Raw genomic sequence first — 16951 nt, 5'->3', positions numbered from 1 at the left:
TGCCTTTAATTCTTAGAAAATCTTTATAACCTTGTAGTTATTTGTTACTCACTGCCTAGAGAATCATCTGTTTAAATAATTTCTTACCCTCTATTTGCAATTATACTGTGATTAAAGAGGACATCTGACCAGCTTAAGGTCTAAATGTTTCTGAAAATATCCTACTTGATAACAGGGGGGAAAAGGCTCCACAAAGGTTCAGGAAATTTGGGGACCTGCTTTCACATCCTCCTCCCTTGTGGCCCTGTATTCCTCTATCAGAAATTTCCCATGAAATGCCACTGCAGCCGCTGGGATGGGGAGAAGCAGGAAAAGCTGCTGTGGGCTGCAGTGTTCACATACTTCTTGGTTCAAGGACTACATGAAGGTCAAATCAATGAAACTCTTTCCTGGGGTACACAGGTGGCTGGAGGAGGGCAGAAGCCTAAATTGTCTTGAACTGAGTCACAAGGGAACTGTGCTGGTTTTGGCTGGGGTAGAATTAATTGTCTTCCTAGTGGCTGGTGTGGGGGGCTATGCTTAGGATTTGTGCTGGACACAGGGTTGACAATAGAGATATGTTTTTGTTGCTGAGCTTACACAGAGCCAAGGCCTTTTCTGCTTTTTTATTGCCATGCTGGGGAAGGGGCTGGGGGTACATGAGAAGTTGGGAGGAGACACAACCAGGACAGGTAACCCCAATTGACTTAAGGGATATTCCAGACCATATGACATCATGCTCAGTATATAAAACTGGGGAGGAAGGACGGGATGTTTGGAGAGATGGAGTTTGTCTTCCCAGGTCACTGTTACGTGTGATGGGGCTCTGGTGTCCTGGAGGTGGCTGAACACCTGCCTGCCCATGGGAAGTGGTGGATCAATTCTTTGTTTTTCTTTACTTGGGTGCATGGTTTTTGCTTTTCCTATTAAACTGTCTTTATCTCAGCCCATGACCCTTCCAATCCTCTCCCCAGTCCTGGTGGTGAGGGAGTGAGCGAGTGGCTGTGTGGGGCTGGGCTGCTGGCTGGGGTGAAAGCATAACAGGAATGTATCCCTAGCAGGGTCTGGACCAACCAGGAAGCTGAAACTCAAACTATGTGACTAAAAAAGATATGTATGTATTTATTTACATATCTACATTTACCTTTTTGGTTGGGGGACAGGGGCAGGAGAAGTCTTGTCCTTTATACCATGAAGGACCACCGTACCCAAGGTGACTGTGGCAGTATCCTCTTGCTTCTGCTTTGGCATCTGTGAAATCATGATGCTGCTTTTCAAAACAACCCCTCTGAAAAACCAGTCCCAGGTGCCCTCCCTGTGCTCAGGAAAGCAGGCACCAGGCTATCCTCAGCATCCTAGTTATTTCTGAACCAGCAGCAGCTGCATTGAGAGATGAGCACAACAGCTCTTAGTTTTGGAAAAATCAGTGAACAGGTTTGGGAACTGTTGGCACATAGAGAAAACATATGCAAAGAATGTACAGGAAACATAGTAATGGTTTTGCAATCTTGCATTTAATTACTTCAGCATGTGGGTTTTTCTTGGTATTCAGCCTTCCCCTTTCCATTGCAATCTTTTGTAGGAAACTTGCGTAAATAAACACTTTTCCCAGACCGGTACATAAACCAGATACACAGATGCACAAGCTTTTTTTTTTTTTTTTTACAGTTTTCTTAAGCCTTGGTTTCTTAACTTCTTAGGAGAGAAAGTGTAGTAAGAACTCATGATGCACTCAGACCCAACCCCCGATGGTGAGATGCGCTCAGGGGAGAGGACTCCATGACGGAAGAACATGACAAAACCCTTTACAGGAACTACCATCCAACCTGGGCAGGAAGTGAGACACAGAGCAGCCTTCTAAAGAACTCTGCTGTCTGCATGGTGTTGTCAAACAGCACACCAGAAAGGTCTGATTTTTACTGTTTCACTCTTGGCAAAATTGTGGCCTTTGGAGAGGAATCAACAAACCAGACCAGACCCAGGACAGATGTAACTTGCCCCCTTTAGCTCACAAAAACTTGAGGCTATTCAGCCCTTAGCCTCAAGTCAGTGAAAGACTGTGAAAGGCTCGAATAATACAAACTTGACAAAAGGCAATTCAAAAGATGGAAACACGAAGGGTAACGAGGTAAGAACAGGTAAAAACACGGGAATAAGTGACACTGAAGGCGTTACACAGACACAGACATTCAGGAGCAGGACCTTCCTCTGCAGCTCATAGATTTGACAGTGAAGCACAAATCCAACGAAGTCAGGCCAGCACAGGTAACATGCATTATTATCTAGCAGGCTTCAGAATGTCTAATTACCTTGTATTCTTGAATATAGAAGAGCTCAAAACTTACTAGTTCAGGAACTTCAGAGAGAACAAAGCCTGTAGGTAGCCTGAATTCCCCAAACTGGAAAAAATTTCAAGTAATTGTGCTGGTAGGAAATATCAGGCGACATTATTCAAGGGGGTTTCTACGTGCATCCAGGCCTCTTGCAGCCCCAGCAGTTGTGTTGCTTCAGCACACAGCAGGTTTGTGTGGGCTCGTGTAACTGTGACACACTCAGTACCAGCACAGGGGAACTCGCTGCTCCAGCGACAGCAAGGCTGGGCTCCACAGTGCAGCTGCTCACAGAACTGGGGAAAACAGTGCAGAAAGAAATTCTGGGGAGAGACTTTTTGATGAAGCAGACACTACATTTTGTAATTTGCTGTCAAAGGACTTGGATGCATCTGGTTAATTTGGCTTTAAGATTCCACAGGCAGAAACTGCAGCACGAAGCCCCAGGTCTCCCCTTCTCGTTTTAGGGGCAGCTGCTGGCCTTTCCCAGACATGAATCAGTCCTACTGACCATCTCCAAGGACACATGACCTGTGAGCTGGGGGCAGGTTACCCCAGAACTGCCATGCAATGTGCATGAGAAATCAGCTATGCAGGGGGGCAAGCACTTCCTACCACAACTCCTACAGTCTGGGGCAATGGATGTGTGCTAGCATGTTAAAAGTAATACTCCACAGTTAAAATGTCATTTTCCATAGGAAAAATGTTCCCTATACCTAGGAGCAGATCTAGGAGTATGAAAGATATCTAAGCAGATGCAAACAATTGTAGCCACAAACCATCAAAAAAGAAATCTCAAATTAAAAACGAAATTTAAAACCAACTTAATTCCAAACAGTAGACAAGCCACCTATTGAAGCAGGCTCTCCAAAGAGTAAACCCAGGTTTAAAATATTACACACCACATTACTATCCAGCTAACAAAAACAAACAGCATCCCCCCCAACAAAAAAAACCCAGCCAAACTTTACAAACAGGATACAAACAGATTTCCTCTTGCAATAAGGATACTGGATAAAAAGTTATGGAATACACTGTGGTATGTTTACAGGGAGGTTCTTATTCCCTTCTGCCTAGTGCCTTCACTCCACCAGCTTTTGTTCTGAGCTTGTGTTCAGTTCTCCCAGATGTGCTCCTTGCTTGGAGCAAGAGAACTTCCATTTGTCTGTGCAGAACAGGATCTCCAGGAAGCAGGTGAGGACAAAGCTCACACTTCTTGCTGCTCCAGTCCTGTGGTGGCTATTCCACAGCACTAAGCCAGTTACAGATATTCTGAGTTCAAGAAGTTTCTATCTCAGAGGCCTCATCTATGAAGTTAGCAACAGGACTAAGGAGCAGGAGTGGAAACAGTTTATACTCTCCATTCCCATCCTCTGGGAGGAGAGGTGGATCACCCATTCCCAGGGTGTCCAGAGACTCAGCCTGGCTTGCTGGAGCTGTGAGTGGTACAATGGTTCCACTGCCTGATGGAGACTGGAGAGCAGGTTTCTCCTCCAGGGGAGGCAGCAGAAAGTCTTTTGGATCCTCCATCTTTCCTGCAACTTCACCTGAGGGTTGTTCTTCAAATAAGGAAAGCAGAGGGTTGGCCCTGTACTGGATCAGCTGCATATCTGAGGGAAAACAAACAGTTCAAAGCGTTTCACTAAGTGAAGACTCTTATTCAAGGCAAGAAAACCTGGAGAGGCTGCTTCAGACTTGGTGCACTACAGGAAAGCCTCAAGATGGGCTTGGAAAGCCCCTACACCCATGGCTGCCAGAGTCAAGCCAAGGCCCTGTGTCTGCAAACATCAGGGTCTGAAGCCCACTCCAAGCCTCTGACTCCCATGGCATGTAATGGCAGCACTGCCCTTGGGGGGTAACAGCAATGCCCTTGGGGGGTCAGAGCAATGCCCTTGGGGGGTCAGAGCAATGCCCTTGGGGGGGTCACAGCACTGCCCTTGGGGGGGTCACAGCACTGCCCTTGGGGGGGTCACAGCCTGCATAGGAGATACTGCCACAAGGACATCTGCAGTTCTGCTCCCCATTGTGGAACCTTTGTCATGTTTCTATGTGAAAAAGGAAACAGTCAGCACCACCACAGGGAACAGGATGGGCCTCTTGAGACTGAGGCACAGCTTCAAGATCAGTGAAACACCCCAGTCTTTACAAAAATTTTAAACTCAAAGAAGAAGATAAACCACATTACAGGCTACAAAAATTCAGTTTCAATACCAAGTTTTGGAAGAGTCTGGAGCTGTCATAGTGCTCAGTGTTCCTTCCTACCCACCTTTGCTTCCTGCTGTTTCCCTCTCACTCGCTCCCAGACCTTCTGTGCTCTCTGCCAAGTTTTCCATCTGAAACAAAGCAGACAGAGAGTTAAGACAGAATGTTTAACAACAACAAAATGACTGGTTAACAGAATTAGAGGTGAAAGAGAAGGGAAGAGAGATGGAACAGCTGAGGAATGAGCCCATTGTTGCACACGAGGGCCTGCACACTGCTCTCAGAAGGACGCACAGTCAAATACAGACAAACTTAACTTACTAGGTCAAAAAAGCTTCTGACTAGCAAATATTTGTTTTACCTTCCAAACCAGAAACTTTATTATAATCTATCTTGTTGGGATAACAGTAAAACATGATTTCATTATGCAATTAAATTTTGCGAGCACTGCTTAAACACAGCTGCATTTTACATCAGTTGTAGTATAAACTCTTCTGAGTGGGAAGTCCTAATTCAAATATTATTTCAGGACTACAACAAAAATAACACAAGAGGTTTTTTTAATAGTATGAATCAATTTTAGGAATTGGACTAAGAGAAGTTTGTGCTGAGCTTCTGTATATCCTCTAAGGAAATCCCATACAGCCACATGCAGAACAAATATGGTGTACTGCGTTACAATTTTCATTTAGTACTTTTCCTTCAGTCTTCAGACAGGCATTTCGAGTGTGTGACTACACTAGGAATGCAGGACTGGAAATTATCTTGAGATCCCTGTTAAATTCCTACATGCCAACACTGATAACTGACACCCTGGGGTCAGCCAGAAGGGATGAACTGGTAGTTTCAGGCTGTGCCCCAGCCCCACCCTCATGCTGCATCCCACAAGATTCAGCTCCCAGAATTCGCCTTCCCCACCAAAGAAGCAAATGTTACTCTTACATTTTCCATACCAGGCGGTGTTTCCATCAAGTTCATATCCAGGGCTGGCAGCTCGGGATTAAATGTCTGAAAATAAAACCAGACCATATGTCAACTAATAAAGTTCTTGAAACAAAACTGCAGAGGCTCCTGAAGGGATGGTAGGAACAGCGTGCTGCTCCTTCCACTGAAGCACAGGGACAGTGGCTCCTCCATGGGCCTCCAGCCAGGTGCTTCAACCTGTGGCAGTAAACTGAGGTGACAGGAGAAGAAAAGGTCACCATCTTTCCCAGTGATTCCAGGAATACAGCTGAGTTTCACTCCATATCATAAAGCATAATCAAACACACAGTCAGGATGTGATGATATGTGACTGAGGATTATGAAGGACAAGCAAGGCTTCCCTCTTGAGTTATGTAGAACAGAAATCCTGCATGACCTGGGAAAGGCTTCCAATACCTTGTACACTGTAAATGCCTACGAATCATACTATCTGTAACTATTTGCTTCACAGGATGTTCCCCCTCCTTACCCATTACAACATGGAATAAACCAGTAACATTTTATGATGCAACTTGAGCAGTATTTCTCAGAAATCATAACAGTGAGAAGACACTCACGTCGCTGAATGCTTCGGCACCGAAGTTGTACTGCTTCCCTGACAGCATTGCTTGGAGCTCTTCAAGGCTGGCATCAATGCAGTTCAGAAAATCCTGAATTTCTTCTCTAAAAAACCAAAATGACACAGTACTGTAAGGCACAGTTAACAAGCAGGGACTTCTTTTCCCCCACAAAGCAGGTTGCTTACAATCCAGAATAACCCAACAGATGAAACCGCATTCCTGCATCACCTTCCACTCCAGCTTTGAGGTACAGGTGCAAGGAAGACCACGTGAACAGCAAGCACAGCAACAGCTACCAGGTGAAAAAGCAGTTCCTCCCTCCACACCTACTTCCTCCCTCATTTTAATATCTGGTGAATGTTCTCAGATCCCAGCCTGTACACCAGTATGTGTTTAAACTAAGGTCTGATGGTTTTCCCCTGAACAATAAATGACAAGCAAAGGGATGGAAATAATCTGGGCCTGAAGGAACTCTACCTACTTTGAAACATCAGCTTGTTGCCAAATTGGACATGTTTCCAGGGACAGTGGGCAGGAATTGAAGGACAGTGAAGGAAGTGAAAAGATGGCTGCAGGCACAGTGCCCATACCAAGTGTCTTGCTGTGCCATCAGCTCCTCCTGTACTGAATTCTCAGCTGTGAGGAACGGGCAGCTCCCAGTGCCCAAGACGGAAGGTACTGCAGGGCCTTCAGATCACACAAGTGCTGGGACACCATCCCAGACCTTCCTACCTGCCACTGACCACAGCAGGAGAGGTGTAGGAGCAAGAATCAAAGCAGATTCCTCGATCCAGCTCTCCTGCAGCTGCAGTGACGGTGCTGGCAAAGCTCAGGGGCTGAAGCAGAGCTGGGAGCTGCACACAGGTGGTGTGGAGTGGGAACCCACAGCCTGCATCCCTCATCCAGGGGTGCCTGATCTGACAGGGCACCTGGGAACACCTCTGCACGAATGAGGGGTAGAGAAAGGAAAGAACACTGAGCTGACACCCACTGGCCACTGGGACAATCCACGTCCAGGTCCCAGGAACAAAATGGCCACAGTGCATGCCCAAGATCAGTGCCCTTCACCTGCTGCTTGGCAGCTCCTGGCAGTGCCAGCAGCGGGCTGATGGGACAGACTGACCTTCACAGGCCCTAGGATGGACACACCAGCAGTCAGGCACACTAGTTACCACAGAGGTGACAGGGGAACTTGCCCTTTTACAGTGTGTGATGCCAACCCTTGGCTTTTTCAAGCCCTGCTAACAGAGGCACAGAGAATTCACTTCATCAATGACAACTCAAAAGCTGATTCTCTACATTCTGCCAAACACATCCTCCAAAACTCCAACAAGACCCCACAAGGTGATGACTGCAACAGTTTTCAGAAACAAGTTAATACCTGTCCAGCAAAGGATCATTTTGATTTCCAGAGTTGTTCTCATTCAAGATGGAGTCAATCACTGACACGGGGTCCTCTGGAGCATTTGGTTGTGCAGTATGGAGTTCCACAGCAGCACTGCCTATTTCACTGGATTTGCTGACATCATTTACAGGAACTGGTGGGACAGGTTCTGCACAATTTAACTCACTTGGCTGTGATACTTGACAAAGAGGTAAGCCGGGATCCACAGCTGCCTGTGGCTCTCTAGAATGTAACCCCAAGAGAAACAACACGCAGGAGAATTCATCAACTGCATTGCTATTCATTTCAGCTTTAGCATCCCGAACCTTAATAACACCAAGCCAGTCGAGAATTCAAACAATGAACTGGTTTTTAGAAAAAGCAGCAAAGTGTCTTCCTAAAGGCAGATGAAGAATTTCTTATTAAGCTTATACAGAGAGTACATATCAGGGCAAAACATCCCATTTTCCCAGGCTAAAAGCAGCAATACAATACATGGAAATTAGGCAGGAGGGAAACTCCTAACAGATAGACTCTCAAAAGAACAGATTCCAAATTGGTCCGTATTTCACTTTGGGTGTTATAAACACTAGAATCTGCTGCCACACAGAGGATGTCTTCCCTAGGCTATGCTTAGTGAGAGAAGTACCAAGACTGGAGATAAAACTATACATCTTGATTTGTCTGTCAGTAACCTATATACATTTTGGATTGTTTATTAGTCACATCTATATGCATTTAGGTCCCTGTTCAGTCGAAAAGTCAAGTATGTGCTTATTTGTTGAACAGGCAGAAAAGCCTCAGCAAATCAAACCTGAAGTGCCCATCAGCCTGACAGGCCTCCAGGCACACCTGAAGAGACAGAAGCTCTGACTGTGACCAGTGGTACACTGGTTGTAGGAGAGCCTACAACAGACCTGTCATGCACAAACGGTGTGAACATTCAGAGAGGCTGCTTCCCAGAATCCACATGGAATCACCAACATCAACATAACTACCAGTTAACAACCCAAGCATAAACGTGTGCTTTGGACATACCTGGCTCTGCCACTCGTGTGCGCCACGGCGAGGAGGCCGTCAGTGGCATTTTCCAGGGTGTCAGTGATATCTCGGATGATGAGACCTGTGCCATTTCCATCCTCTTCATCTGCACTATGTTCGGAAAAAGCCATCTGCAGATACAGCACAGAATGAGTAAACCACAGGCTCTGACCTTTTCTTTATTTTGAAGCCCCATTCTTCTTGCAGCTTCTCTTTCCTGTTCAGATTTTATCGGTGACCAGTTGTACTGATTTGCACGATTTTACAGCCAGAGCAATGCTCTAAAGCTGCCCATTGCAAAAGGGAGAGCATTTGATTACAAGATTAGTGTATTTGCAGCTACAGGGTAGACTGGTATCCCCAGGTATCATTCTGTTCAACCCACTGCCTCTTTCCCTGGACACTTACAGCTTGGCCACTCTCCACAGGTATGCGGACGTACTGGCGGCTGTACTTGGAGGGTGAAGCACCTGCAGCGTCCGTGAGAGACCTGAGAAAACCAACAGCTTTAGTACATTGTTAGTTCCACAGGAAGGAGCTGCAGCAGTGCCAAATACATGCAGTAACAGTACAATAGGACAATCATTCTTTCCCTCCTAAGAAGCCTGGCTCTTGGGAATGTGTGTCAGGAAGGGCACTGCAGGCAGTCTGCACTACACACACGCTGTGTTTGGAAGAAGTCAGTCACATGTGCGTGTTTTGAGAGTTACCATTTCTGATAACCATGCCCTTTGGAACTGAGTATGTATAGAATATTCTCTCCCTGCCTTAGTGGTAAGGAGGAAAATCTTTATTTTGTGCTTGATTCAACTTCCATCAGCTTTCTCAAGTTTGAATATACAAGTAATAAAAATATACTTCATACACTAGCAGCCAATTTATGCCTATAATTCACATCTGACACGGATCTGGGACCTATAAAGTAATTACCTTTTTCTTTTGACCCCAACAATGTAATTTCCTCGCATCAAACTTAGTATAAATTGAAGAATCTAAAAAGGAAAAACAAGGGAAAAAAACCAAAACCAAGTGGTCAGCATAGCAATCCTAACATCAAATTCTTAATTCAGATTTTACTATAAAATGATGCAGTTATGTGACTGAAATTAACAGGTAAATTAAAAATCCATTTGCAGTTGTATCTTAAGAAACAAAACAAGAGTTACAAACTGCATAGAACTTATCCCACTTCCACAGTTGGGGTTTTTTTTTGAAATGCAATATAACAGCACAAGTCACTAGAGGATTCCAGACCAGAAACAGCTGAGGGATAAACCAGAGAAAATTTGTTCCAGTGCGCAAGCTCCTACAGTTTCCAGGTTCCATATTCACTTCACAAGTGGTCTAAGTGTGTCCTGGTCCAAGATCTTTCACAGACTTGGTTCCATGTGCCTGCAAGCTTGTGTTCTGGGCTCCTGTTACCATGCACTGCCTCCATACACTGACATCCTACTATGATTTTCCTTAGTGCTTTGCTCGTGGTTCTTTACTGTGCTACTTCTGGGACACTCAGGAACTGTGAACATTTTCTTTCTGCTGTATCAATACAGCCTGTTCAGCTCTGTGTCATTTGTCATTCTACATAAGCAAAGAATGCCATGAAGTATCACAGAGGCAGGAATAAGGATGGTAGCACTGAAGATGCTGCAATGGTACCTTAGACAGCAGCTTCTGTTGTTGACTGTGCTTCTGCCTTAGAACTGCCACTTCTTTCCACAGGGCCTTATTTTCTCTGCAATGCAGAATAAATCAGAAGACAGAGGATGAACAGAGTTTACTTTATATGCTCTAGTTTTACAGCTTTCAAACTTTCACAGTACCTTGCAGGACTAATGACAACATTCCCTCTATGGATAACTAACTCTCAGGTAATCCAATCCACTAGCATAAACTCTGGGTTAATTTAACTCCATTTTCCATCAGGCAGGACCAAACACTCAATAAGTGCACCCTCATCCTCTGCTACTCCACCAATAATCTCAATCTGAGGTATTCCTTCAAAGCCTCAAAGCTGTCAAATAAAGACTGTGTGTTACACTCAGCCTGTTTCCAAGCACTGACAGCCTCAGGACAGGCTCAAAGGTGGTGTTCAAGGTGGTGTTGGGTTTTTTTAAAGAAACAGAGGGAGTAAGGTATCTCCTGAACTCTGGTTGATACCTGCTGGCATACCAATGACCTAAATGAATTACCAGTGCCTATATGAAGAGGACCTGTGGGAACAGAGATGAGGATGTGCAAAGTCCACTTCCAATTAGAAAGAAAACCAAACACTAATTGTCCCTCACTGCATCTAACCCTGTTTGTGTTCAGAAAAGGAAATGTTTTGATTGCCCTAAAAAGCTGCTGGCAACCAAAGTGAAATCTCAAGACAGTCAACAAACTCCCAGTCTTAATCTCCAGTCTGTAACTGAATTATAAAAACAAACAAGATTCAGAATGTTGTGTGGGGTGGAATGGGCATTCTTAGGAAAAAATACAGCTTCACCTGTTTCCAGTCCAAATGAAACCCATATTTAGCCAAGCTCCACCAGATATAAGCCACATTTAATGTATAAGCGCCTCCGAAACAGCTGAGTCTACCTCTTCATATTAGCCAGCCTGACATCCATGTTGTTCTGCTGCTCTCTCATCTCCTGCACCTCGGACAGGACTTTGTGCAAATCCTCCGTGCAGACCTTGAGATCCTCGGTTCTCACTGCAGACACCTAAAATAGGTACACATGCTTTACTACAAACAGTGCCTTGCATACTCCTTGCTGCAGGGAGAGTGCAGTCAGTCTGCAGAACAGGGACAGGCTCTGCTAGGAGACCAGGTAACACTGTAATTCTTACATGTCACAAAACACCACAACTGCTATATGTGACAGTCCTTAGGACAGTCTGCACTGTATGAAAAAAACAAGATGTCAATGAAAAGATGAGATTACCACTTTGTACCTGAAGACAGTAGATTCATGACCGTAATTCATGATAAAAACCACTGACTGCAAGGGGCTTTCCCTGGGGGCTCTCTGCCCTCTAGTGTCACAGGCAAACACCAGCCAAAAGCAAAACACAATTGACAGTGGAAGAAGAACAAGATGATCATATTCCTTCTGGGTGTGAGTACATCTGCCAGCAGAGGAGTAACAAATTTCCATTAAGTTCCTGGAGGATGAAGGTGTCAAGTTAGATGCATCCTACTTGATCTGAAAATTTGTCCCACACCAGCTGAATTGCAGATTCCCATATTGGTGTTTCCTCTATTACCTCTCTGCTCAGTGATATTCCAAAGGTACAGAGACTTGTCTCCAGAAAGAAGAGTCCAATCTGCTCTTCTGCCCACAGCAGAATCCGTGAATGTTGCCACTTCAAATGATGGTGGAAGAGCCACCAGAAAGCAAAAAGCTCACTACCTCCTTCCTGCACTTCTATGTTAAAGATTTTCCGGTTCCTTCAGGAACTCTCTCTGCAGTGGGAGCATTGTTAGCTATGACACAATTCAGGATTTTGAAAAAGACAGGTCTAGTGCATCACAGCTCGGAATGACACATCCAGGTTTTGTGGGCATCATTTTAAACATCATTTTGCCAAATACTGACTATGATGGAACCAAACGGAGTTGCACCAGATATCCCTCCCAACCCAGCATACTGGGAGTTTTCTTCTTATTCTACTAAATTCCAAGCGGGAGGTGAAAGCATCTGGAATTGGCCTGCTGAGGTGTGAGATAACTTCCACACAGGTTGGCTAACAGATCCCATCTTCCAAAGGGCAAGGGGGATGGTCAGAAGCAGACCTATGGTGTTATAAACCAACATCCCACTCCTTCATGCTGGAACAGAACACAGCTGTTGTGCAATCACTCCTCAGACATGACCAACTATTTTCTTAACACAATCCTGTGATGCAAAGGATGGACTGAAGGGTCTGACAGTCCTCCTCCCTGTCTGCAGTTTAGAAGCTTCACTGTTTGCTGCAGGTAACAACTTATGCTAATGTACCAGGGTGCATCCCGAACGGAATTCATGGCTGGCTGATTTCTTTTCAACACACCATCTCTCCATGGGGAAGACACCCGAAAGATGCAGGCAGTCAGTGGGAATTTCAAATGCGGCCAGCCTCTAAAAAAAGGCTCCAACTAAAACATTCTGCCCAAGAGCATGGAACTGCAAAAAAATCACTAATATTTCCTGTGCAACAAAGAAAATGTTTCACCAACATATTCAATACTTTACATGGATGTCCTTGGCACTAAGCGGAGCTTTTGTCTTTTCATCTAGAACACTCCACCCAGTGCCCCACCTCTGGGACACACAGTGCCACACCTGTCGTCACTGGCTGCCTGCCCCGACACGTGTGGTGCTGGGACATGCATGGTGCTGGACACATGCAGTGCTGGGACACGTGTGGTGCTGGGACACGTGTGGTGCTGGGACACGCGTGGTCTGGGACATGCGTGGTGCTGGGACACGCGTGGTCTGGGACATGCATGGTGCTGGACACATGCAGTGTTGGGACACGTGTGGTGCTGGGACACGTGTGGTCTGGGACACACGCGGGGCTGGACACACGCGGGGCTGGACACGCGCTGCTCACACGGGGGGAGCACCGGCCTGAGCCAGCACCGGGGAATCGATTCTGGCTCCGAGCAGGGGCAGCTCAGCGAGGAATCAATCCAAACACAATTGCGGCTCTCCAGCCTACCCTGGGCTTTTATTACCCTGGGCAATGCAGCCACACCTGACGACAGCCTAAAGAAAAGATTCTGCCATTCAAATGTCAACATGATGTATCATGATACTCTCTTCCTTAGGATATTATGGGCAGTAACGTGCCAAGAGAAGATGAATATCTGTGCAGAAACAGGTCAGACAAGGCCTGAACGTACAAAAGAAAACCAGAAAGTGCTCATAAAGATGTAGCTTAGTGGCAACATAGTTTTGGAGGAACACTATAATTTATGCAAACTCACCCAAATGAAATGATTACTGATGCCCTTGCTAATTTTCAGTGAGTGCCAAATGAAAATGTATTTCTTTTGCTTCTTTCACTTTGTGCCTCTCTCCGAGTTGGAGATGCTGACAGAACTGCAGACTGTGATAAGCTGCCATCAGGGATATGAGCTCTGTGGAAAGGGCTCTTGTTTGATGGAGATGCAGAATGTGGTCCTATCCCAGTGCATTGCCAACAGCAGGGAGGGTTTTGTCTAAGCGCTGGCACGAGGAGGCCCAGCTAAGCACCAGCATGGCATTGTAAGGGAGTTACTAAGGCTTGCATCAGGATATACAACCTTGTTTCCCATGGCATTTGCTGGCTCTTAAACACCCATACATGCTGTTAATAAGCCACTTTTCATGACACAGTGAAGTAAACATTGTGCTTAGACTGTACCTTGCGCTTGATATTTTCCAGTAAATGTGCCTTCCCTTGCTTGAAGAAAGGGTGCTGGAATTCAATGACTGAGCTCTTCTCTGCTGTAATGATACCATTCTCCAGAGCAATCACCTTCCTGAAACCATCTGTGGAGAGGAATCAGCAAAGGCATTTCTCCCAGTGCAAAGCTGACTGTTACAACATACAGCTAAAGAAAACTCCAAGGCTACCAAAATAACCAAAGCACCACAGTTACTGGGAGCAGAACCTGTGAAAAACAGCCACAGCAGCTTTTGCTGGTGCTCAGTGATTTCACTGCTTTGATCTTCACAGCTAGAGAACATGTCCGCAGTACCACAGAACGCCCTGGCAGGCTGCACACACAGCTGTGTGGCAGAGGTCACCAAGTGTCCATGGGCAAGACAGTCATGTCCAAACCACTACAGCAGTTAGTTAGAAATGAGATTTGTTATGACATCTTACACGGAATCTTCTCCCAGTGTAAGCAGAGGAATGGGACACCTTCCCCTTTCATCCCCGACAACTACATATCAAAGCAAATGCTGTCATGCACCACCATGGTCTACAGAATAAAGCAAGATAGGGAAGTTAGTTCCCTGCCTGTGCAAATACCTGCAGCAGAGCACCTCCTCCAAGTATGGAGAACTGTCTGCACAGAGTGAGACATTGCCAGCTCTATTTCCATCACTGTTTAAGCACCACAGGGTAGGGGCAGGACAGAGCTGACAACCAATCCATCTCTCTCCTCGCTCAAGTTTTTAACACGGTTAATGCATTCCAGCTTTGCTGTGCCCCAACAGTGTCCCTGGTGTTATGGAGCCAGGATAGGTCCACCAGGAAAAGGAGGCTGCCACTGCATTGCACATCTTCATAGGAATATCTGCATTTTCACATTTACCCTGGCTACAAAGGAAGTGACAATTGTTTCTTTGGATTACCCTTTGTCACTCAAGTAACAGGGTCACAGAAACAGCAGCACATGACACAAAGAACTGCATCTACCCTCTGTCCAAAGACTAAACAGGTGTGCCTTCTCTCACATCTGACAAAATCTATACAAGCTTCAGCTAGAGAGACCAGGCAAACTACTGGACATGGACAGAGAGCTCCTCCCTCTCACTCCCAATGAAATTCTAACTAAGGCAGCATCTCCTGTGCACTCTGCCCCTCCACTGGGCCCAGAAGCTTCTGCAGCTATTCCTGCTGGGTGCTGCAGTCTCTCTCTCACAGCATCCCTTTGCCTGGCTACGCTGTACATGTGCTATACAATGTTGCCACATGACGCTCACAAGCACAGAAAACGTAATGAGAAACATAGTCCAGCTCAGTCCATCAGCAGGACTGATCAGGCTCCAACACAGCAGTGCAAGCAAAAGCAGTGGCAGCCCCAAATCCAGGCAATTTTTTTCACATTCTAGGAGTATGGGTGTATACACAGCCTTTGCTCCTCAGGGTACACATGTTTGCTGCTACATTAACAGCACCACTGGAGCCCAGGGAACTCCACCCTGGGGGGTTCTTACATATTCTTACAGCTGTTGCTCTAAAGGACTTGGAGCTGAAACACAAAAACCAAAGACTAAGCCAAGCTCTACCATCAGTGTTTTCTTCTGCAAAGTAAACTCAAGGCCAGAACCCAGGTTTTCACGGATGAGACTTGCCAAGTCCACTTGCTTGTTTAAAGAAATCCAAAACGAAGCCAAGGAGCAATAAACTTGGCAGAGAGAACACGTAGCAACAGCTGATGCTTACACATGTTGAGCTGCCGTATGAAGCTGGAGATATTGTTGTGTTTGAAGTACTTGGGGAGCAGCTCCTTGGCAAACCTCTGCTCATCCAGAATGCAGAAATTCTCGCCATTCTAGGAAATAAACAGGAGTAACAGTTAATGAACAAGCACAGCTTTCCTAAGATGTTGTTCTTAAGTGAAGACCATAAATCAGCAGAGACGGTTCTGACAGGAGAGAAGAGCAAAACACTTCACCAAGGGAACTGCCTGTGGGGATAATTCTCAGTACTTGGGACTGGACTAAAAAATTTTAATACAGAGACACAGTTACATGGAACACTTCTATTGAATAGGGATTTTCTTAAAGCCCTGATGCTTTGATCTTAATCCAAAGCAAAATTGTTCTAAAAACCTGCTCTTCTTGTCCACAGGAAACATAAGCATTGCTCAAACACAATGGAATTCACACCACTAGAGAGATTTCATCTCCCTTCATCAGTCTGACCAGCTCCTGACAAGATTATTCCATTGTACGTGCTATGTCATCACTAAAAATAACCAAGTAACGCTGCCGTTAGTTGTCTGAACTTTTGGTTCAGACAACACAACCCAGCGGTGACCAGGGGTAAGTGAGACACCAGCAGTCCCAGATTTATCATATGCTCAAGATCAAACTTCCTGGAAGCGGCCAGAGTTTTTTTGCATCACTTTTAATGCTGTTTACAAAGAGAACAAAAACATTGTGTTTCCTTTTATCTTTTCCTTGTAGAGGACAAACGGCTAAAAACAGTGGAGAAAATCCCTCGGATTTAAAAATGACAGGGACAAAAATAAACACGGTGCTTGTCTGGGGTGTGTGGTCTGTGTGTCCATGCCCTGTGCCCGCGGGGCGCACCTGCCTCCGCTCCGCAAAGAAAACTAACAGTTAATGACTCCTTTCCCCCCCCGATGCCGGTGACCGGGAATTCGGGACCGGCCCCGGGCCGCACCGCGGGGTGCGCGGGCAGCGCGGCGTCCCGGCCACAGCCGCGGGGCTGCCCCACCGGGCTCGGGGCGCTCCGGGCAGCCGGGGATCCTTCTCCTCCCTCGCCGCCGCCGCCGCCCGGCCCGCAGGACCCCGCAGGGCCCCGCACTCCCCACCACCCCGAGCCCTCCGCGCAGGCCTCCCCGGGCCGGGCCCGCGCGGCCGCCTCACCCTGCTCCAGCAGATGACGTCGTCGCTGTCCGGGTCCTCCAGCAGCGCCCAGAGCTTGGCGAGGAAGCCGGGGACGGGCGCGGGGCCGGGGCCGGAGCCGGGGCCGGGCGCGGCGGGGCCGCGGGGCAGCGCGGGCGCCTCCCGCAACCTGGGGCCGGGCCGGGCCGGGTG

General features: G+C 46.5%; 1 protein-coding gene across 1 annotated transcript; it reads right to left on the bottom strand.

Annotated features, from left to right (window-relative positions):
- Positions 1-1471: 1471 nt before the first annotated feature.
- On the bottom strand, positions 1472-16951 carry LOC113956487 (heat shock factor protein 3-like; the record flags this gene model as incomplete). Its single annotated transcript, XM_027663137.1, has 13 exons — positions 1472-3919; positions 4576-4642; positions 5454-5519; positions 6053-6158; positions 7437-7682; positions 8478-8611; positions 8889-8970; positions 9411-9472; positions 10137-10212; positions 11061-11185; positions 13854-13981; positions 15609-15717; positions 16781-16951. Coding segments are annotated over 13 exons (1704 nt in total), but the record flags the coding sequence as incomplete, so codon positions are not given.

The sequence above is a fragment of the Corapipo altera genome, unplaced genomic scaffold (assembly GCF_003945725.1).
Source record: "Corapipo altera isolate COAL_440 unplaced genomic scaffold, ASM394572v1 107b, whole genome shotgun sequence".
Lineage (NCBI taxonomy): Eukaryota > Metazoa > Chordata > Aves > Passeriformes > Pipridae > Corapipo > Corapipo altera.
This window is presented reverse-complemented; position numbering and strand designations above follow the sequence as displayed.